At 32.6% G+C, this 23,495-nt stretch overlaps 1 protein-coding gene across 3 annotated transcripts in view; it reads left to right on the plus strand.

Annotated features, from left to right (window-relative positions):
• Window positions 1-23,495, plus strand: part of Xrcc4 (X-ray repair cross complementing 4) — a 278,220-nt gene that overhangs the window by 120,380 nt on the left and 134,345 nt on the right. For all 3 annotated transcript variants that reach the window (XM_047556340.1, XM_047556341.1, XM_047556339.1), the window contains exons 5-6: window positions 9,646-9,798; window positions 13,747-13,853. In XM_047556340.1, the coding sequence (XP_047412296.1) occupies window positions 9,646-9,798; window positions 13,747-13,853 (260 nt within the window). The remainder of the gene's footprint in view (window positions 1-9,645; window positions 9,799-13,746; window positions 13,854-23,495) is intronic.

The following is a 23,495-nucleotide window of genomic DNA, read 5'->3' on the forward strand; positions in this document are numbered from 1 at the left end:
AATTATTTCTCCTGATTGATTGGAAATTCATATTACAATATTCATATTTTCAAAAAGCTAAATTAATTGTAGCTACTGGATAAGATACTTTTCCTTTTATTTTCCTGGCCTTTTTTCTTTTTTTTTTAATGATGAAAAAAGTCATATATTTTTTCAATTATGAACTTTTTCTACTAAATCATAATCTAGGCTATCCTAGTGTGTGACTTGTATTATTCTACTGTGTGAAAGTTGTTTGTAGGAAATAATATGTGTGTCTTAAACATACCTGAAGAGACATATATGATAGGCATATGTTTGTGTGTGTGTAGCAATGTCTGAAATAATTTTGCATTGTATATATAATAATGATAACACTCACTACATACAGTAAATTTTTAATCTTTCATTCAAGCTAATTGATCTAAAGGATAAGAACATGGTATCTTATTTAGAGTCTGTTTAGGACACTTGTGATTGCTCCAAATGAAGATAATAAGTATATGGAGCACCATGGTACATAGCAAAATGTTTTACAACTATTCATATGTGTATGTATATGAATATGAAAATAAGAGTAAGTAAAATTATTTTTCTGTACAATCAACATTAATATTAATGCAATTCATTTAAAATTGATTTATTGACACTTGGTTATATTTTACTTTTATGAAGGAAATATTTTTCTTGCTTTATTTTTAGCCAACTTAACTTTTATGTCCATTTATTTATGTATATATAATCATATATAAATAATGTAAAAGTAATAATATTTATATATTAAGAAGGTGTACAGAAACAATTTTGTCTTTAACTTCTTTTTTATTCATTTTTATTCATTTTAATATGAATCAGTGTCAAATATCTGTCTACAAAGTATTTTTCATACCTATATCTATAGTTTGGGTGTTTTTCTATTTTACATGTGAAATGAATCAAATTAAAGGAGATGCACTGTGGTTGTAACAAGCCATTTTATTTTTATATTTAAAACTCAAATTACCCTCGGTATGATTGGAAATTTGATCCACAAATTGCCCACAGAAATGCAGACTGGTTACTTAGTACTTGAACAAATTGCTTTAAAATGTCTGCCAGAGGTTGAAAGAGGTTATTAACTCATCAGTATTCAACACCACTCCCATATAATTGAAAACAGCAGGAAATGAAGATGAGGCAGTGGAGACAATTGAACCCTGTGCTGTGAAACAGTATGTAAGGGGTATATATATTATGTGGACCACAGATGCTTGATTTGCTCTTTGTGAGCTATCCAGAAATTGCTTTTGTCCTACTAGGGAAGAGCTTTTCTGTTTGTTCAAAAGCACAGCCATGTATCCTGTTACCTGCCTTATTATGCTTGCTCCTGCTATCTTTTTTGTTGTTGTTGTTAATACTGGGTTAAATCTTAAGAGGCTGACAGTGTGTGCCATTGGGGTGACCCTGCAACCTGGGAGGAAAGAGAATCCACTCAGAATTCCAAGCTTTCATTTGTATACCAGATGTCAGATTAGCAACATTATATATTTCCTGAATTTGGTTTTCTGCCCTTACAGTGGAGAAAGTGACCACTTTAAGGAGTTTAAATAAATGCATCTTGGTCATGCTCAAGACTCTACCCCTAGGGTCTTAGTATCCTGGAAAATGGGCAGAGAATTTCCAGCTCCAGCTTCCATAAGGCAGTAGTACTGACCAAGAGTCTTTAAAAAATTAGAAGTGGTAAACCAGCATACTAAGTTAAGGTATTTATATTAGGGACACAGACATTAGAAATGGGGCTGTGATTTTAAGCCCAGCTACATACAGTTCAGTTTTCAGGGTAGCCATCTGTTATCAACTATTTCTTCCCTTCCACGTTACAAACTGCATGTGGAGAAGAGGAGGTATTAGAAGGGGAAGAGGGGCACGTAGTAAGGGATGGGAATTCCCCTAGAAACTGTGGTAGATGGATATGAAATATATTTAATACACCATAGGAAATGATATGAGCAAAAATCAATCAGGTACACATATGTCTATTAACATGGCATATATTAAGGGGAAATGTACATTATTCAAAATATCCCATTTTTTCAAAATAAGTTTACATAGAGAATTATGAATTTAGCTTTCTTTATTTTTAGGGTATTTTTGCATATATTTTTATACCTAAATAAGTATCACTGTTATGATCAGAGCCAACTATAAAGATATTTCCACTTAGAATGGCACTGCAGAATAAAGAATTGATTAAGGAATGAGAAATTATAGTTGGAGTAAAAAGAGTGACTTTAATTTCTAGACTTTAACATAATATTTACTAATATTTTTAGTTACTATTTAATAATTGTCTTTGTTCCATTTTGAACATTTGAACATGTGGCATTACTGGGTTAATGTTTTGTAGTTGAAATAAAGGAGGAAAAATTAGAAAACTCAGATATGAATCCTCAGGTTATTAGCTGTATTTAGTTCACTGGGTTTTCCTACTTAATTTCAAATAACAACTCCCAAGTTCCATGTTACTGAATAGGTCTTTGTTTCCTCTTAGAATTCAATTTAGAAATTCTGGCTGTATTCTCAGTTATAGTTATTAAACACATAATTGGAGGCAGTTTTCAGTGAATTGAGTTGACACTGGTGGAATCATCAGAATGGAAGACCTTGAAAGCTCCTCTTCTATTTTGTCTCTTTGCTTTTAAGATAGAATCACATTATCTCCAGATGAATTCAGTCAGATTTTTACCTCAAGAGATATCTTCATGTCTTCCTGGTAGCATATTACAGTGCTTAAAACACTCACAGTAAGAAAATTTTTCCTTCCGTTTATTGGTAATCTGAATCCTTCATGGTATAGTTGAAGACCATTTCCTCTAATGCTGTCATAAGAAAAGATGAGGAACAGCTGTTCAACATCTTCAGGGCTTACAGCCTTTTAAAATCTTCACTATTGCTTTCTTTTCCAGCTCTTTTTAGCATTCTTTGTCCTTTCAACTCTATTCAGATTTTCTTTTTCTGTACATCCCTGACCTGCATATAAATTTGTCCAGGATTGATTGTTAATATAATGATGATAATACTGTTTTTGTTTCATATATTCATATTTATGTATCTGTTATTTGATTTTGAGCTATCATTTAATCTGTTGTTTCCTTTGGGGTATAATTTATACATGAAATTGCTTCATTTTTGTTCGTTTTTTATTATTGTTTTGACATGTTTTTCTTCAATTGTTTTGGCACCCAGAATTATTTCAGTTTGAATATTTAATATTTTTCTTTATTTAGTTTTTATCCTTTTGTTATTTTAAAAAAAATTACCGTCCTTTGGACTAAGACCATAGGTACCTCAGTGCTAAGATTACTAATTAAATGTAGCAATTACTGTTCTGTTGTCATAGTAACCGTTGAAAGGATTGTCATTAGACCTTTCTGGTATGAGCTTTGCGTTGGAGATGCTCCTTAGACTGGTTGTAGTCTGCTCCAGTTGTAAGTGGGCTTACTTTTAGTGCTACTGGAATTAGCCGTGAATCTCATGTCTTTACTTGACTAATAATTCCTATGGTTGTTGAGATAGAGGCTTGGCAGGAGCCAAGTAATATGGAAGTCACAGTAATATTGTAATGCTGTAGAAGAGGATTGACATTAAAATCAGATGGGCAGTTGCTATGTGTGTTTTACTTTCTAAATATTTAGTAAATGGATAGTGTTTTTCAAGTCTGTTGAAAAAGTAATAATTAAGAGTAAATTCATGCCCTGTAACTACTTACAATAATACTGTATTCTAGCCAACTGTCACTCTGTTTTTTGGCACTTGTTATCCAGTTTGAGGATCAGAAGTGTTTTTTTTTGCAAAAGAAATGTTATAAAGCTGTGCTAAAAGCAAGTAGGGTTAACTCACATGATACCTTTCATTCCATTGATTTTGTTTCATTGTCACAGAAATGATGTCACTTTTGACAATATAATTCTATTCTGATACTATTCAATTAGATTAAAAATTTTTCATTAAAATTTTATGAAATTTTATTTTTATATATATCTTTAATTTGAATGTTATAAAAATATTACTTTTAATTAATCTTTAGAAATTAACTTGATAGTTGATAAGTGTACCCAATCTTTCTTGTCTAGAATATTTGAAGTGATTTATATGGAAATTATATATGGATTTAAATCATATAAACTACTATTTGGTTGCCATTTCTAGAATTTTAAATATGAAATAGTATTATTCAGATTTTTATTGTTTATATGTATATTGGTACTTTGTATAGATATGAAGTGTTTTGTTATAATATATTGAAGCGTTTCAGAGGTATATGTTCTATTGGCATTTTTAAAAATTTTGTTATTGTGTTAATTGGAAAATATTACATTAAAATGAGAATATGCATCTGAAATATAAATGCAATAACATACCCCTGCTTAAAATAAGCTGTCCATATTTTTATATGTCTTCAATTTTGACCCTGTTTTTTCCCGTACATTTTTTGGTGTACTTCTTTCTCAGAGGTTTGATTGATGAATGAAATACTGTTATATTACTATTTATTTTTATTTAATTTATTTTTTTTTTTTATAGTACTGGAGATTGAGCACTCTACCACCTATCTATAGCCCGAATCCTTTTTTTGTTGTTTTTTTTGAGACGAGGTCTTACCAAGTCATGAAGGCTAGCCTCAAACATGATCCTATAGTCTCAATCTCTTGAATCACTGGAGTTACAGGAATATGCCAACATACCCAGATCCTGTTATATTAATATAATTTACCACAGATTATTTTAAAAGCTGAAGAAGATGGAAAGTATTATTAGTACAATGATGCATAGCTGTTAAATGAGTGAAAAAATATATCCAGTCTGGAACTATATGTTATATAAGACAGCAGTGGGCCACATATAGGACAGTGGTGCCAAAAGATTGAAATGCCACTGCAGAATTTCTGTCACCTAATGATGTAGATGTCCTGAGATTGTAGCACAATGCCTTACTAATGTGTCTGAGGTGATACTGGTATAAACAAACCTGTGCTCCCAATAGTTTAAAGTATAGCACATATGTTTTAGTCTGCTGTGTTTTTGTCATTGTGACCACAATACCTGTTAACAACAACAGAGGAGGAAACATTTATTTCAGAAGTCTCAGTCCAAAGATGGCTGAATGAGCTCTGGGCCCAAAGTGAGGTTGAAAGAACACCATGATGAAAGGGCAATGGTGGAGGAAAGCAGCTAAGGACATGACAAAAACTGCTTACAAGAGACAAAATAGATAATCCACACACCCCTCTGACTTAACATCTTTGGCCACACCCTATCTGCTGAAGGGTATCTCCCATTAATCCATTCAAATGGATTGATTAAGATGATTAGGTTACAGCTTTCTTAGTCTAATCATTTCACCTCTGAAAATTCTTGCATTGTCTCACACATAAACTTCTGGAGGACACCTCATACCTAAGCACACAAATATGTATTGCATATAATACTTGATAGTGATAATAAATAACTACTTTGTTGGTTTATGTGTTTACATATTATACGTTCTTGTATTATTTAACCTCTTCATATCCTGCTCATTAAATAAAAATGTATACTGTGCTCTAGTAGCAACCTTATACATCTTTTTTGCATGAAGAGGCCACTTTGAGTAATTGATCTATGCAGCTAGTTTTTTTAAATTATTTTTTTAGTTTTACAGACTGCATTTTGATTCATTGTACACAAATGGGGTACATGTTTTCATTTTTGTGGTTGTGCAGGATGTAGATTTATACCATTCATGTAATCATACGTGTACATAGGTAATGATGTCTGTCTCATTACACTATTTTTCATATCCCTGCCCCCTCCTCCCTCTCATTTCCCTCTATGTAATCTAAAGTTTTTCCATTCTTCTCTCACCCCCCACCCCACCACTCGCAATATATATCATCATCCACTTTTTAGGGAAAACATTCAGCCTTTGGTTTTTTGGAATTGGCTTATTGGAGATAGTATGTCATGCTAAGTGAAATACAACTAGTTTTTTACAAGTACCTTCTATAGTGTTTGCCAATAACAAAGTTGCCTAATGATGCATTTCTCAAAAAAAAATGCATGACTGTATTCAGAATAATTGATTTTCCATTTCCTTATGAGATATCCACACTAGGTTTTCACTCAGCTATTCCCCTTTGGAGGAAAACCATAGGCAGTCGTGGTGCCCGTCTAGAATGGTCTTATTCTTTTTTTAAAAAAATTTTCTAATTAGTCACATGTGACAGTAGATGCACTTTGACACATCATACATAAACGGAGTATAACTTCTCATTCTTCTGGTTGTATATGATGTAGAATCACATCAGTGGTGTAGTCATATATGCACATAGGGTAATAATGTCCAATTCATTCTACTATCTTTTCTACCCCTGTACCCCCTCCCCTCCTTTTACTCCCCTCTTCCTAATCCAAAATAACTATTCTTCCCTAGCCCCCCACCCTATTGTGCATTAGTATCCACATATCAGAGAATTCAGCCTTTAGTTTTTTGAGGATTGGCTTATTTCACTTACCATATTCTCCAGCTCCATCCATTTACCTGCAAATGCCAAAATTTCATTCTTCATTAAAGCTGAGTAATATTCCATTATATATTATATAATATATAATCACATTATATATAATCACATTTTCTTTATCTATTCATCTGTGGAAGGGAACCTAGTTTAGCTATTCCATAGTTTAGCTATTGTGAATTGAGTTGCTATAAACAATGATGTGGCTGCATCACTGTAGTATGCTGATTTTAAGTCCTTTGGGTGTAAACCAAGGAATGGGATAACTAGGTCAAATGGTGGTTCCATTCCAAGTTTTCTGAGGGATCCCCATACTACTTTCCATAGTGGTTGCACCAATATACATTCCCACCAATAACGTATGAGTGTACCTTTTTTCCCACATCTTCGCCAACTTTTATTGTTGCTTGTGTTCTTGATAATTGCCATTCTAATTGGGGTGAGATGAAATCATATGGTAGTTTTGATTTGCATTTCTGGAATTGCTACAGGTGAACATTTTTTCATATATTTTTTAACCCTTTGTATTTCTTCTTCTTGGGAATCAATCTAACAATACACTTCTACAATGAAAACTACAGAGTACTAAAGAAAGAAATTAAAGAAAACCTTATAAGATGGAAAGATCTCCCATGCTCTTAGATAGGCAGAATTAATATTGTCAAAATGGCCATACAAATAAAAGCATTATACAGATTTAATGCAATATAGATTAAAAATCCCAATGACATTCTTCATGGAACTAGAAAAAGCAATCATGAAGTTCATTTGGAAAAAGAGATCCAGAATAGCCAAAGTAATTCTTAGCAAGAAATGTGAAGCAGGAGGCATCACAATACCAGACCTCAAACTATATTACAGAGCTATAGTAACAAAACAGCATGGTATTGGCACTAAAACAAACATGTAGACCAATGGTACAGAATAGAAGAAACAGAGAAAAACCCACATAAATACAGTTATCTCAGACTAGGCAGAGCTGCTAAAAACATTCATTGGTTGCTGGGGAAACTGGAAATCCAGATACCAAATGAAATTAAACCTCTATCTCTTACCCTGCACAAAATTGAACTCCAAGTGATAGAGGACTTAGGCACTAGAAGAGAGACCCTGTACCCAATAGAAGAAAAAGTAAGCCCAAATCTTCACCATGTTGGCTTAGGAACTGACTTCCTTAACAAAACTCCTAAAGTGAAAGAAGTAAAATCTAGAATGGCATTATCCTTCAGTTTCATTTTCATAAGGACTGGCAGTGAACCGATACCATCTGATTAAAGCTACTACCAGGAAGATCTACAGGTACAAACTCCATCAATCTATCAATCAAAATCACACAGCATGACTCTATATCCTGCACCTGGACCCATGTATCTCATAGTATGATGCCCCACTGTAAAGTATCAGAGCAAAGAACAAACTGGCAGCAACTTCAGTTTGTTTGGAAGACTTAAGGGTGGAAGCAACCACAAGAGGCAGAATAGAACATTAGTATCTCTGTATATTCAATGAAGAGGAACAAGTCCATGGAGTCCCTGTAGGCCAATATGCAGTGGCCGAAGGAGCTAATCCAAACTCATGCTCTTCTCCAGGAGGCTCTTAACCCCAAGTAGGGACCCAGTTCTACTGAAGAACTCAAATTGGTCACTCAACTGGCAGGACCAGTAATACGCATATGGAATATTTATAAGAAGGAGAAAGAATGATCACAAACCATCACCTCAAGGAGAACTTGAAGGAATTTAGCAGTCTTTGCATGGCCCAGGCCAATGCCTGGCTGTCCATCTTCCTGAACAAACGTGTCAAGGAGTTGCAGAATGGAATGCTTGAAAGAAAAAATAAAGTATTCTTTGAGACATTTAATAAATCAAAAGTAAAGCTGGGAAAAATACAAGCATATTAACTCACTTGCTTTATTCATTTATCCAATAAATACCTACTAAAAGTCTGTCAAATGTCAAATGCCAAATACTCTCCTAGGCACTAAGGATAAACTATGCAGTAAAACTGTGCTCTCTGGAATTCACAGCCTTAGCAAAAACTCTGCTATAAGAGTTTGCTGTAATTGGTTCCAGAGATACATTGTCATATGTTGCTTTCATCCTATGAGAAATTTTCTGCATCTCTAAATAAGTAAGTTGTAAAACCATTGAGGTCATATAGGAACAGTCTCACATTTTGAAATGTTTTTCTAGTTATTTCACTGTAATATATGTGTGTATACCCACATATATATGCCTCTGATATGTGTATACACATATATAATATATAAATTCTAGGACACCTAAATAGGTGTCAGAAGTATACATAAGCAGTGTGGTAAAGAGGGAATCAGGTGGAAGTAGAAGACATTTAAAAGAATATTTTATATGAAAAATATATATTTAAATTTATAAAAGTGTTAAAAGATTTTATGTTATGTGTACACACACAGCAAGTGTATAAAACTTTAGTTTGCTTTCTCTACCTTATATCACATGTGAAATTTACATATAATCCCTTATGAATTCATCTGAGCATTGTATGAAGAATTAAAAATAATGGAGAATTTTATAAGTTTTGTAGTACATTTGTTGTTTCATTAATATCCTTGGAAATATGAAGTAGTTCATGTTAATTTACTATGTATATATTTGTGTACATGTGTTTATATGTGTATTTTTATGTGTACGGTGCTGAGTTATAAGGATTTAACTTGACAAGTCATTAAAGCAGTTCATAGTACTGTAGTCAAATATGTTGGGTATATTGCTTTATCACAAAGAAGATCATGGTTGCCATTATATTAATATTAACAAAGTACTGGGGAAACAGACTACATTTGCTTATTTGAAATGTCTTCCATGAAACATTCTTTTGTATATAAACATAGTTGTGAATAAGTTTACATTTTGACATTTAGATTTTTTTATTGCTTTTTTAATAAGTTTTCAGTTTTCATCCTTATCTCAGTATATAAATTACAGATATTAATAATCAATAATTTCTATTTATTTAACTATAGAACTTCTGAGACAATGAAAGTATATGTAAAAATTATGTTTAATTTTTACTTTTCTTGAAAAGTTTTCTTGAAATCTTCAGTATTGAATTGAATAATATTAAGAAAAATTATATGATTTAATTTTTTTAGATTTGAAAAATGTGTGAGTGCCAAGGAAGCCTTGGAGTCTGATCTCTATGAACGGTTTGTTCTGGTGTTGAATGAGAAGAAAACAAAGATCAGAAACTTACAGAATTTGTTAAAAGAAGTTCAAGAATTGGAAAAGAATGGTGAACATGAAAGGTATAGTTTTTCTGCTTTTGAATAGCAGAAGAATAAATTTAAATATTATTTTTATGCTATTAATGAAAGTTTTGGAAATGTGAGATCATCTGATAGTCTGGTTGGATACTCTGTCTGGTGAAGCAAGTATGTTGGCCTATAGAACTCTCAACATGATTCCTCCATTCCTGCCCACTGTCTTACCTACACTTAACTTAATAAAACTAGCTTAAGGCTTAATGTTATTTATTTAATTTATTTATTGTTATTTATTTCTTAGACATCATTAAGAAAGAACTATATTAATTTAAAAATCCTTTCATCTCCTGCAAGATTACAGAATTTGATGTATATTTGTAATTTGTCTTTTTTTTTTTTTTTGGTACTGGGGATTGAACCCAAGGTCGCTCAACCACTGAACCACATGCCCAGTTTTATGCTTTCACACTACAGTGACACTATGCATCCTCCATATTTAACTAAATGCCAGAGACAATACCATTAGGGACAACTTGCACATTCCAGAGCCCCCAAACTTTTTCATATATTCAATCAATGAGGTTCCATTAACTTTTGTTATCCTGATACAAATTGAAATGTACAAACTGCCTTCTACAGATCTAGATTGTGATAACCATAATCTGGATAAGCCCCATGTGTTCCTGTGTATCAGTACATTTTTCTGTTACAGGCCATAAGTAACAGATTGTTTGATTTTTATCTCTCTAAATGTTATTGTATTATATGCTATAAAAAAGTATTAAAATCTACCAAAAACCTAAAACTGTGAAAAAAAACCCAAGGCTATGAAAAATTGAAAATTCCACACATCTTTGGGAGAAGGCAAAGGGATGCAAATGATGTGGAAAGCACCTTCGGTCATTCTAAATAATAAACATCTTAAAAATAAAAAAAACAATAAATAGCAGTGCATTACAAAATGAACAAGAATTTACCCCAAACATGTACATAAATAACTAAATGCAGTTAGAAAACAAAGAATATCTATAGTACAATTATTCAAAATAACCATATAACCATCAAAATAACCAAAAAGGTTATAATGGTAAATTTAATTTTGTGCGTATTTAGCAAGAATGAAAAAGATGTAAGTCTGTTCAGGAGGCCCAGAACACTAAAATCCACTGACAATAAAAAAGGGTAATCAGTTTCTTTATCCATTCATCAACTGAAGGGCATCTAGGTTGGTTCCGCAATCTGGCTATGGTAAATTGAGCAGCAATGAACATTGATGTGGCTGTATTCTGTAGTATGCTGATTTTCAGTCCTTTGGGTATAGCCCAAGGAGTGGCATATATATACAATGGAATATTACTCGGCAATGAAGAATGATAAAATTATGGCATTTGCAGGCAAATGGATGAAATTGGAGAATATCATGCTAAGTGAGATAAGCCAATCTCAAAAAACTAAAGGACGAATGATCTTGCTGATAAGGACATATAATGGGGAGTGGGAGGGGTTAGCATTAGGGTTAGGGTTAAGTTTAGGGTTAGGGATAAGGAGTGTGGTAAGAATGAAGGAAAGAAGGACTGTATAGAGGGAAAAGAGGGGTGAAGGGGTGGGGGGGAAGGGAAAAAAATAATGAATCAAACATCATTGCCCTATGTAAACGTATGATTACACAAATGGTATGCCTTGACTCCATGTACAGATAGAGAAACAACATGTATCCCATTTGTATACAATAATAAAAAAAAGAAAAAAAAATTTAAAAAAAAGGTAATCAAAAATGCAAGTGATATTTAAAAAAAAAAACAGACAATTCAAATATCTAATGGCAGATTAACTGATAACTGCTAGGCATAGTGGTACAACCTGGAATCCCAGTAACTCCAAAGGATAGACAGGAGAATCACAGATTTTGTAAGTTTATGGAGTGCCTGCCTTAAAATTAAAAATTAAAAAAAAGATCTGAGGATATTGCTCTGTGGTAGAGTACGCTTGAATTCATCCACAGTATTGCAAATCTCATAATAATAGCCATAACTGATAACTAAAATTTGGTATGTCCACACAGAAGAATTGTATTTATCAAAAGTTTAATTAGAATACTAAAATATATAACATAAATGGCCTTGAATGCATTGTTACAGGAAAGAAATTAGAGGGACTTGCCTCCTACTGCATAGGTCCAATTATTAAAAATTTTAAAACAAAGCAAATGCATTGAAGAAAAATGTATCTTAGTCATTCCGGAGCCTGAGAGGAGATATTGGGAATGGGTGTTGGAAGGCACTTTTTGTTTTATATATAAAAATGTCAGGAACTAGATAGTTGTGATTGTTTTATGACATTTTGAGTACAACGTATGGTACTGAATTTTACCCTTAAAAAAGGTTATAATGGTAAATTTAATTTTGTGGGTATTTAGCAAGAATGAAAAAGATGTAAGTCTGTTCAGGAGACCCAGAACACTGAAATCCACTGACAATAAAAAAGGGTAATCAAAAATGCAAGTGATATTTAAAAGAAAAAACAAAAAACCTTTTCCCTAATCAGAGACATTTACATTAGTATGCCATGTCTATGTATATTTGATCATCAGTGAATTGTTCTTTTCTTTTTATGACTGATTTATATTTGTATCAGAAAAACATGTCTAAATAGCCATGAATATTGGATATCTGTCAGGTGTTCACTATATATACATAAATACATGTAATTAAAACTATATTTTGATACATTCACATTTATAGTTATGGTAACAGAATTCACAATTGCCAAACTATGAAAGCAGTTTAATGTTCATCAATAGATGAATGGATTAATAAAATGTCAAAGACACACAAAACACACAAGCATGCGCGCACGCACGCACGCACACACACATGTGTTTTAATCAGCCATAAGGAAGCTTAAATTATCACATTTGTCAGTAAACAGATGGAATTTTAATTTATAGTTTTGAGACAGGGTCTGGCTAAGTTGTTTAGGGCCTCACTAAGTTGCTGATACTAGCTTTGAATTTGGGATCCTCCTGCCTCAGCCTCCCAAGCAGCTGGGATTACAGGCATGTACCACCATGTCCAGTTGAGGTACATCTGTAATCTCAAGGTCTAATCAGTGGTTAACTTTAGAATCAAGTGGTTAATGTTATTTTCTGGAGATTATTTATGTTATCAGATTAGAGCGTGATCCTTGTTCTCATTCTGTCAGGTTTTCTCTATGAGTGAATGTATACTTGATTTCCTAAGGAAAAAAATCAGATGGTTGATATGACAAATGGTTAACATGGTTTTGAATAATTTTTTAAGCATTAGAAGATATAGATTAGAATCTATTTCCCTGAACTGGAAAGGAAGCATAGGTATTCCAATGACATGTTATAATAAAGATAACATTTGATGTCAGCTGGTCCTACTTCAGATACTGATCTTACAATATTGGTAAATCCTTTAATCTCTCTTTTCTTCACTTTTGGGACAATCTAATGATGAAGAACTGCTTTAGGTTATTAAAATGCTAAACACATTATGACCCACAAAAATAATCTTGTAGAATAGTATTTTGATAGAATGATAAGTGATGAGAAACTCATTTATGAATTAATTGTAGTAAACATTAAATAATATTCAGATTGTTAAGGAAAATAGAACCTGTTCTTAAGGAGGTTATTATATAGTCTTTTTAGAAAGTTTTTAAAAATATTTTTTAGTTGTAGGTAGACATGATACCTTTATTTTACTTTTTGTTTTAATGTGGTGCTGAGACTTGAACTCAGTGCCTCATGTGTGCTAGGCAAACTCTGTACCACTGAGCCACAACCCCAACCCCTATTATATAATCTTTAAAGTGATTTCATCTAAATCATATATGCATATTTTTTTCACTAGATGTCTAATTAGAGTCTTTTTCCAGAAATACTTTCTAAAATTACTTACTGGCAAATTTGACACCTAGACCATTAAGTCAGTGATTTTTAATTCTCCCTTTCTATGTTTCTAGGGAAACTACTACTGGTTCTGAAATAACTGCTGACCATGATGCAATTTATAATGAAAGTACTGATGAGGAAAGTGAACACATGTCTGATCCCTCTGCATTGGCTCCAGGTAAAAGAAATATGTTTATTTCCTTTGTTGAATATCTCACCAGGGCTTATTACTCTAATAAAAAATATTATAAAAAGTTTTTCCACAAAAATTTTCTATAATTTTTATCTACAACTGCAAACACTTAATGTTAAAAGTCAGTATTATAAAATACTGCAGTTCATTATCAACAAGGTGAGTGAGTATGCATGCACCCATACATCAGTGTTAAACCAGGTTAAACAAGGATGCATAATCAGTGAGGAAGATGTACCTTTATGCTAAATATCACCAGCTCAAAGATCTTATTGGGCAAAGGCTATGAATAGGACAGGGTGATTCTGAATGTTTTAGATTATCCTAAGGTTGTGGCATTCTCTCATTCTTCAGGTAAAGGTTTACCATGGTGTAAAGGGTATAGAGGAGAAAAGAAAGGAAAATGTCAGTTCAGTGTGAAATACTTGAACACACCTTACTTGGTCCTGTAGATCAAGCACACAGCTGGTATTTAAACCCATGGATTACTTTTCTAGATTTCTATAGATCTCCAAGGGGCAGTGGAAATAGGAGCTGCTGAATTCATTTAATACTTAAAAGAATTTGATCTAAACCTAATATTATAAAAAACAAATGTTAGATCCATTCATTTAGAAAGTACTTTTGAGAGCCTTTAGACATAGGAAATTTTCTGGGCAATGGAGAGCAAAACACAAAATTCTGTGCCATTGTGGAGTTTAAATTCTAGTCAGAGAAACAGAAAATAATAATATGAGTAAATTAAATATTAAGTATAAGCTATGTTAAGTGAAAGATAAAAATGAAACAGGGAAGGATGATAGAAATGCCAGGATGGGAATAGTGAAAAGAGTTGTGACTTTAGCCATGGAACCAGAAAGACCTCAGGGAGAAGGTGCCAAGTCTATCTAGAGGAAGAGCATGCTGGACAGAAAAACCACTTGTCTAGAGGCTTTTATGTCCTTACGCGACAATATGGAGGTTAATGGGCCACATTATATGTAGGATGTTGTATGCCTTTTTAAGGACTTCAGCTTTTACCTTACATTGATTAGAAACTATTGGAACATTTTAAATAGTCAAGAGGCATAGTCTAACTTACATTTTAACAGGATTAGTCTGACTGTTATATTGATAACAGACTGTAGGATGGCAAGTGCAGAAGAAGATATAAAACGTAGGAGGCTAGTTCAACAATTGGGTGAAGAATGAGTGATAGTGAATATAATGAATATAATGTTTACAAGAAGGAGCAGGATTTGCTGAAATGGTTATGGGAAAAGAAGAGTAAGCAAAGAAGACTGAAATGGGGCTGGGGAGATAGCTCAGTTGGTAGAGTGCTCGCAAGCACAAGGCCCTGGGTTCGATCCCCAGCACTGCAAAGAAAACTGAACTGGATAGGGAGCAGCTAGGAAGTTAGAGGCAACTCTGTAGATGTTGTATCCTGGAAGCCAAATTCATAAAGGAAGTATTTGAAGGGGTAAATGTTAAACAGCTGAGTTGAATGCTGCTACATATGGAGTAAGAAAGATCAGAACTGAGGACTGATTGACAGATTCAACAATATAACTTTACCGGACTTTAGTATAATATTTTCAGTGGAGAGTTGGAAGACCAGATATTTAAAAGGAATGAGAGGAGAGAATTGGAGATGAGATCACAAATATAGGCAACATGTCGGAAAGTTTCACTGTGAAGAAAAGGAATGATATCGGGCAGAGTTAAGGGGAAAGTAGGTAAAGTGATTTTTTTATGTTTGTTTTTTTTTTAAGATGAAAGAATGTTTTTATACTGATAGGAGAGAAGAAAACAAGCATCAACTCATAGGAAGAATAGCTGAAATACTGTCTTTAAGTAGATATGACAGGATCCAGTGCACAACTAGTGGATTAGTTTAGCTAGGAGCTTGGGCACTTCTTATAGTGACAGTAGAGAAGGTAAAATTAATGGACACAGAGGAAGGTAACTGACGGAAGTCATGGAAACTGTCTGAGGTTTAGACTAGTTGATTGATTAATCTTGTTTCTAGACAAATTAGATTTGACTCACTTAATCACATACATGTTTACACCAGGGAATTAAATTTCTCATTTGGAGGCAATGCTTTTTTTAAAATGATTCAAAAAAAATTTTTTTTAAATTTCATTAAAAATGAAATCATGAACTGGGGATATAACTCAATTGGTAGAGTGCTTGCCTTGAATGCACAAGGCCCTGGGTTCAATCCCCAGCACCACAAAAAAAAAAAAAAAGAAAGAAAGAAAGAAAGAAGTCAGGTAATCTCACAATGCTCACAAAGAAAGAGATTCTATAATCTTCCATGTAAATTGGTAGAATTTTATTAAATATAATTACATTTGATTTTTGTTCTTATTCAGAGTATCCTACCAACATTTAAAGTAGATAAAAATTATTGTTGAATAGAAAATTTGTGTTTAGATATGAGTTTATGAGAATGGGATCTTTTACGTGTTCAGTCTATTTTAAGCAAAAATTTAAGCTACAACTGTACTATTTTAAATTTTGCAAAATTTCTCTCTTCAAAGATGTTTAGTTTATTCTATATTTTCCTATATTTTATATATTATTATTTCTTTAATTCATTTTTAGATTACTTCAGATCAGATATATAAACCTCTGGTTCTAATTTTTTGTTGTTTTTGCTTTTAACTTTTTTCAGCATATTTTTTGATGTCAGAAAGTAAATGCATTTTTTAAATTATTTATTTTTAAATTTTTTACAGACTGCATTTTGATTCATTGCACACAAATGGGGTACATCATTTCGTTTCTATGGTTGTACACAATGTAGATTCATTCCATTCGTTCCATTTCATACATGTACATAGGGCAATGATGTCTGTCTCATTCCACCATTTTTCATACCCCTCCTCCTTGTCATTTCCTTCTACATAATCTAAAGTTCTTCCATTATTCTCTCACTCCCTACACCCCCAACCCCATTATATATCATTCTCTACTTATCAGGGAAAACATTTGTCCTTTGGTTTTTTGGGATTGGCTTATTTCACTTAGCATATTCTCCAATTCCATCCATTTATTTGCAAATTCCATAATATTATTATTCTTTATGGCTGAATAATATTCCATCGTGTATATATACCACAGTTTTTTTATCCATTCACCTGTTGAAGGGCATCTAGTTTGGTTCCACAATCTAGATATTGTGAACTGAGCTGCTATAAACATTGATGTGACTGTGTTACTGTAGTATGCTGATTTTAAGTCCTTTGTGTATAAACCAAGGAGTAGGATAACTGGGTCAAAGGGTGGGTGTATTCCACGTTTTCTGAGGATTCTCCACACTGCTTTCCAGAGTGGCTGTACCAATTTGCAGCTCTACCAACAATGTAAAAGTGTGCCTTTTTCCCCACATCCATGCCAACATCTATTATTGTTTGTGTTTTTGATAATGGCCATTCTAATTGGAGTAAGATGAAATCTTAGAGTTGTTTTAATTTGCATTTCTCTAATTACTAGAAATGTTGAACACTTTTTCATTTATTTATTAATTGCCTACATGTCTTCTTCTGTAAAGTATCTGTCCATTTCCTTGACCCTTTTATTAATTGGGTTCTTTGTAATTTTGGTGTAAAGTTTTGTAAGTTCTTTATAAATTTTGGAGATAAATGCTCTATCTGAAGTGAGTGTGGAAAAGATTTTCTCCCACTCTGTAGGCTCTCTCTTCACGTTCTCGATTATATCCTTTGCTGAGGCAGTGCTTTTTAGTTTGAGTCCATCCCATTTATTGATTCTTGCTTTGATTTCTTATACTTTGGGAGTCTTGTTGAGGAAATCTGATCCTAAGCCAACATGATGAATATTTGGGCCTACTTTGTCTTCTATTAGGGGCAGGGTCTCTGGTCTAATTTCTATGTCCTTGATCCATTTTGAGTTGAGTTTTGTGCAGGGTGAGAGGTAGAGGTTTAATTTCATTTTACTGCATATGGATTTCCAGTTTTGCCAGCACCATTTGTTGAACAGGCTATCTTTTCTCTATTGTTTGTTTTTGGCTCCTTTGTCTAGTATGAGGTGACTGTATTTAGGTGGTTTTGTCTCTGTGTCTTCTATTTTGTACCATTGGTCTTCTTGTCTATATTGGTGCCAATACCATGCCATTTTTGTTACCATTGCTCTGTAGTATAGTTTAATATCTGGTATTATGATACCTCCTGTTTCACTTTTTCTACTCAGGATTGTTTTGGCTATTTGAGGTCTCTTGTTCTTCCAGATGAAGTTTGTGATTGCTTTCTCTATTTCTATGAGGAATGTCATTGGGATTTTAATTGGAATTGCATTGAATCTGTATAGCACCTTTGGTAGAATGGCCATTTTGGCAATGTTAATTCTGCCTGTCCAAGAACATGGGAGATCTTTCCATCTTCTGAAGTTTTCATCAATTTCTTTCTTTAATGTTCTGTAGTTTTCATTGTAGAGGTCTTTCACCTCTTTTGTTAGATTATTTCCCAAGTATTTTTTTTTTTTGAAGCTATTGTGAATGGAGTGGTTTTCCTGATTTCTCTTTCAGAGGATTCATCACTTATGAATAGAAATGCATTAGATTTATGTGTATTGATTTTATATCCTGCTACTTGCTGAATTCATTTATTAGTGCTAGAAGTTTTCTTGTGGAGTTTTTTGGATCTTCTAAATATAGGATCATGTCATCAGCAAATAGTGACAGCTTAAGTTCTTTTCCTATTTGTATGCCTTTAATTTCTTTGGTCTAATTGCTTTGTCAAGTGTTTCAAGGAGGATGTTGAATAGAAGTGGTGGAAGAGAGCATCCATGTCTTGTTCCAGATTTAGAGGGAATGCTTTCAGATTTTCTCCATTAAGAATGATGTTGGCCGTGGGCTTAGCATAGATAGCCTTTACAATGTTGAGGTATGTTCCTACTATTCCCATTTTTTCTAGTGTTTTAAGCATGAAGAGGTGCTATATTTTATCAAATGCTTTCTCAGTATCTATTGAAATAATCATGTGATTCTTATCTTTAATCTGTTGATGTGATGAATTACATTTGTTGATTTTCAGATGTTGAATAAACCTTGCATCTCTGGGATAAACCCCACTTGATCATGGTGCACTGTCTTTTTAATGTTTTTGTATGCGATTTGCCAGAATTTTGTTAAGGACTTTGCATCTATGTTCATCAGGGATATTGGTCTAAAGTTTTCTTTCCTTGAAGGATCTTTGTCTGGTTTTAGTATCAGAGTGATACTAACTTCACAGAATAGAAAATTCCTGGAATACTTTGAGGAGTGTTGGTATTAGTTCTTTTATAAAGTTCTTGTAGAATTCCACTGAGAATCCATCTGTTCCTGGACTTTTCTTGGTTGGTAGGCTTTTGATGGCTTCTTTTATTTTGGTGCTTGAAACTGATCTGTTTTAATTGTGTATGTCTTCCTGATTCAGTTTGGGAGGATCATATGTCTCTAAAAATTTGTCAATGTCTTCGATATTTTCTGTTTTGTTGGAGTATAGATTTTCAAAGTAACTTCTAATTATGGTATGTATTTCAATGGTATCTGTTGTGATCTTTCTCCTTTTTCATCATGAATTCTAGTAATTTGAGTTTTCTCTCTCCTCTTCATTAGTGTGGCTAGGGGTTTATCAATTTTGTTTACTTTTTCAAAGAACCAACTTTTTGTTTTGTCAGTTTTTTGAATTGTTTCTCGTTTCAGTTTCATAGATTTCAGCTCTGATTTTAACTATTTCCTGTCTTCTACTATTTTGGTGTTGATTTGTTCTTCTTTTTCTAGGGCTCTGAGATGTAATGTTAGGTCATTTAGTTATTGACTTTTTGTTTTTTTAATGTATGAGTTCAATGCAATGAACTTTCCTCTTTGTACTGCTTTCAGAGTGTCCCAGAGATTTTGATATGTTGTGTCACTTTTCTCATTTACCTCTAAAAATTTTTTTATTTCTTCACTGATGTCTTCTGTTATGATTGCATCATTCAATAGCATATTATTAATCTCCAGGTGTATGAGTTTTTTTATAGGTCTTATCTGTTTTTTACATCTGCATTAGTAAGAAAAATTCAGGAAGCTGGTGTTTGTTAAGATAAAAAGTAAATAGATCTGAAATACTTGATATTAAATTAAGAACCAGAGTCCATAGATTTGAGAAAAAGCATTATATATGTTAAATAACAAAATGGGCCTCCTTGTGATTTACCAGCTTTTACAATTTATTCTTTCAGGCAAACAAAATATATTTTTAGTCCATTGTATATTAACTTTTTGAGCACAGCTTTGTCTTTGTGGTATTTCTATGTGTTTGGGGCAGAGCATTGAGGGTTTTTCTCTGAACTTATTTTACCATCTTCATAATAATTTGCTTTTTCTTAGAATACAAGCAAATATGTGCGTATATTTTAAACATTGTCATTTCATTTGTGCTTTACCTACAGTCAAAGCAAGGGGAAGATGGATCAATAGAGAATAATACATTTATTGTCTTTCAGAAAGTCATTTCTTCAAGTGTCTGAATGTGTCTTTTGGTAGCATTTTTTATTATGTAAATAAATTTTCATCATTAATTATTAAAATTCCATAGTGCACGAGTTGTTCACATTATTAAATAGCCCCATTCCTAGATGATAAAAAAAAGGTTTAATGAGATCAAGATCATTTAGTGCTTCTGTCATATTCATTCAAGGAGAATATTTGTTTACTTTTATGCATAGAACCAGAAGTAGGGTAGAGGTACAGTAATTTGAAAGAAATTGATAGGTAACATTTTTGTGAACAAAAAATCAATTTTCTTGCTTTTATTTTGTCTTTTATTTTGATGTTATTAGGATTATTGGGGAGATAACTTATAATAAATAACACAATCTAATTAACTACCTCTGCTATTGTATACTATGCAATATACCATGAAAACCCTCAAAAACATTCAGCAGTTTTAGCAGATTATTAACTAAAAGGAGATCCCCAAAGTATTCTGAGACTTGAATGTTACAGTCAGTAGCACCCCATGCTACATCTTATATTTTTGTGTATCAAGATTTTTTTTCTCTATGTCTTGATTTCCAGAATATCCCCACAGTTTGTAAGGTTATTACTGATTTTATTTCTTAAACCATGATTGCATCCTAATACCATAGAGTTCATAGGTTTTATTTTGTTTCTGCTTATGCTTAAAATATATAAAATAGTTGCTGTTTTCTTTTTTTATAGCTCAACCCTGCATTACCAAGATAGGTCACTTTCACCCCCTTTCTCGATGCAAACTCCTATGGCTTTTAAGAATGTTCTGAATAGTTTATACTCCCATGACTCCAAAGCAGTGGTGGTGTTTGTCACTAGAAAATTATCAGGTTATTATGTATTTTGTGAAACATCCTTCTCTACAGGAAACTGTTTGGATCCAAATTGAAGTAACATCTTAATTTAACTTGATCAGAATGTCATAAAAATATAAAAATGTAAATGTCATCAGTATAGCAGGAGACCAAAGCTCACAGCAACTTACCCAACTGGCCTTTCATTTGCCTCAATAGAATCAGATGTAACCTAAAAATAATTTATCATTGTGTAGTTTTTAAATATTATTTCAGAACCATTTTGTTTACATGTGAAAAAAAATTTAAATATATAAATATTCTAAGAATTAACAATTTTGACAAAATATTTTCTAATCTCAACATAATTAGAAAAGCATATTAATATTTAGTGGAAAAATTGGATTTTTCTTATAGGGATAGTCTTTCTTGTAAAGTATTTTGAAGCTATGCTTAATTGGCTCCTAATTAGCCATCACGGGAGGAATTATTTTAATGAGTCATTATTATTTTATTAAATAATCAATGCTTTTTATATTATAATTCTGTTAATAGAAATTGACACTATTTCTTACAATTAGAGAATAACTGAATCAGCATTACTAAAAGTACAGAAAAGAAGATACTTTTCTAGAATGTTATAGTTTTCTTAGTTTCATACTAAAGTTACGCGACCATTAAAAAAAATAAAATAAGCTTTACTTCTGCTTTTCTGAATAATTATTAGCCTGAGATTTAGCACATCAGTTTAATTTATCCTGTTTCTCAACTAACAGGAAGGTCCCTGTATAACTGCTATCAGTCATTTGGGCTTCTACTTACTTGGTGGGCTTCCTGAAAGGAAGTGTGGTTATAGAATAGCCTTTTTGAAAATAAATGAATGGCTATGTCAAACAGTTGATGAATACTGATATAGTTGCTTTTAAAAATAGAACAGAATTCAAAATTTCTAAGTATCAAAGGACTCGTTGCTTCAAACAGTGAATGTCTACTCACAGAGGGGATAACAACATGTACTGCCAAAGTGATTACTCAGAAATTTAACTTTAGACTCAAAGATTTTGCTCTTAATCTTCATCCAGCTTGTTTATCATAAACACATTTATTTGTAAGTTCTAAGTAAAAATTTTAATTTAGTAAAACTTATCATCAAACTGAAAAAACAATTTGTATTTTCTAGCAATAGTAGGTTTTTACATGTAAGCATTGTTGCTAGGAATAACATTATATGCTTCAGAATATGCTTTATCTAGGTTTGTATGCTTATGTGCTTCCAAATATTTATAGTTCTAGATCTTTTAATTCAGGTCAAGCATTTTCCCAAATAGGGACTAGAGACCTAGAAAGGTTGGATACATTGCTCTTAGTCACACAGGTAAAAAGAATGAGAACATCTTTGCCTTTTTTTTTTAAATTTATTTTTATTGTAAACAAATGGGATATATCTTGTTTCTCTGTACATGAAGTAGAGGCATACCATTTGTGTAATCATACATTTACATAGGGTAATAGTTTTTGATTCATTCTGTTATTTTTTCCTTCCCCCCACCCCCATCCCTCTTTTCTCTCTATACAGTCCCTCCTTCCTCCATTCTTGCCCCCCTCATCTTTGCCTTTTAAAACAATAAATTATAGATTTACTCATCTACTTTTGAAATGTTATAAAAACACTTGGAAATTCCCTAACACTGAGAAAATTGCCATTGACATAAGAGAATAATGAAAATATTTTTCCTATAAAGAAGAAAGATCCTATGTATGTATAATTGCTCTAGAAACTTGGTCTACATCATCAGATTGAATTTATAAGACTCTAATAAATGTAACTTGTAGACAGAATTATAGAATACACAAATTACTATTGAAGTCTTTCCTCAGTATGTTAATTGCTTCGAACTCTTCCTATTTACTTACCTGAGAACTCTCAAAAGTGCCAAAATTTAGTTAGGTGTGTTGGTGCATGCCTGTAATTCCAGCACATAGGGAGGCTACAGAGGGAGGATGCTGAGTTCAAAGCCAGCCTCAGCAGCTTAGCAAGGTCCTAGGCAACTTAGTAAGATGCCGTCTCAAAATAAAATATAAAAAGGTCTGGGGATGTGGCTCAGTGGTTAAGTGCCCCTGGATTGTTCAATCCTTGGTAGCAAAAAAAAAAAAAAAAAAAAGCCTAAGGTTGTTAACAAATCTACGATAATTTCTCCATATTTTGCTATTAAAATGTAACTTTGATATGATCTCCCAAGCAACTATTTTTATATTTTTACATATTCTTAGGCAAAAAAAAAAAAAAAAGAAAACTGTTAGTCTTTGACTAGGCATGAGTGAGAATGTTGACAA

The sequence above is a fragment of the Sciurus carolinensis genome, chromosome 6 (genome assembly GCF_902686445.1).
Source record: "Sciurus carolinensis chromosome 6, mSciCar1.2, whole genome shotgun sequence".
Lineage (NCBI taxonomy): Eukaryota > Metazoa > Chordata > Mammalia > Rodentia > Sciuridae > Sciurus > Sciurus carolinensis.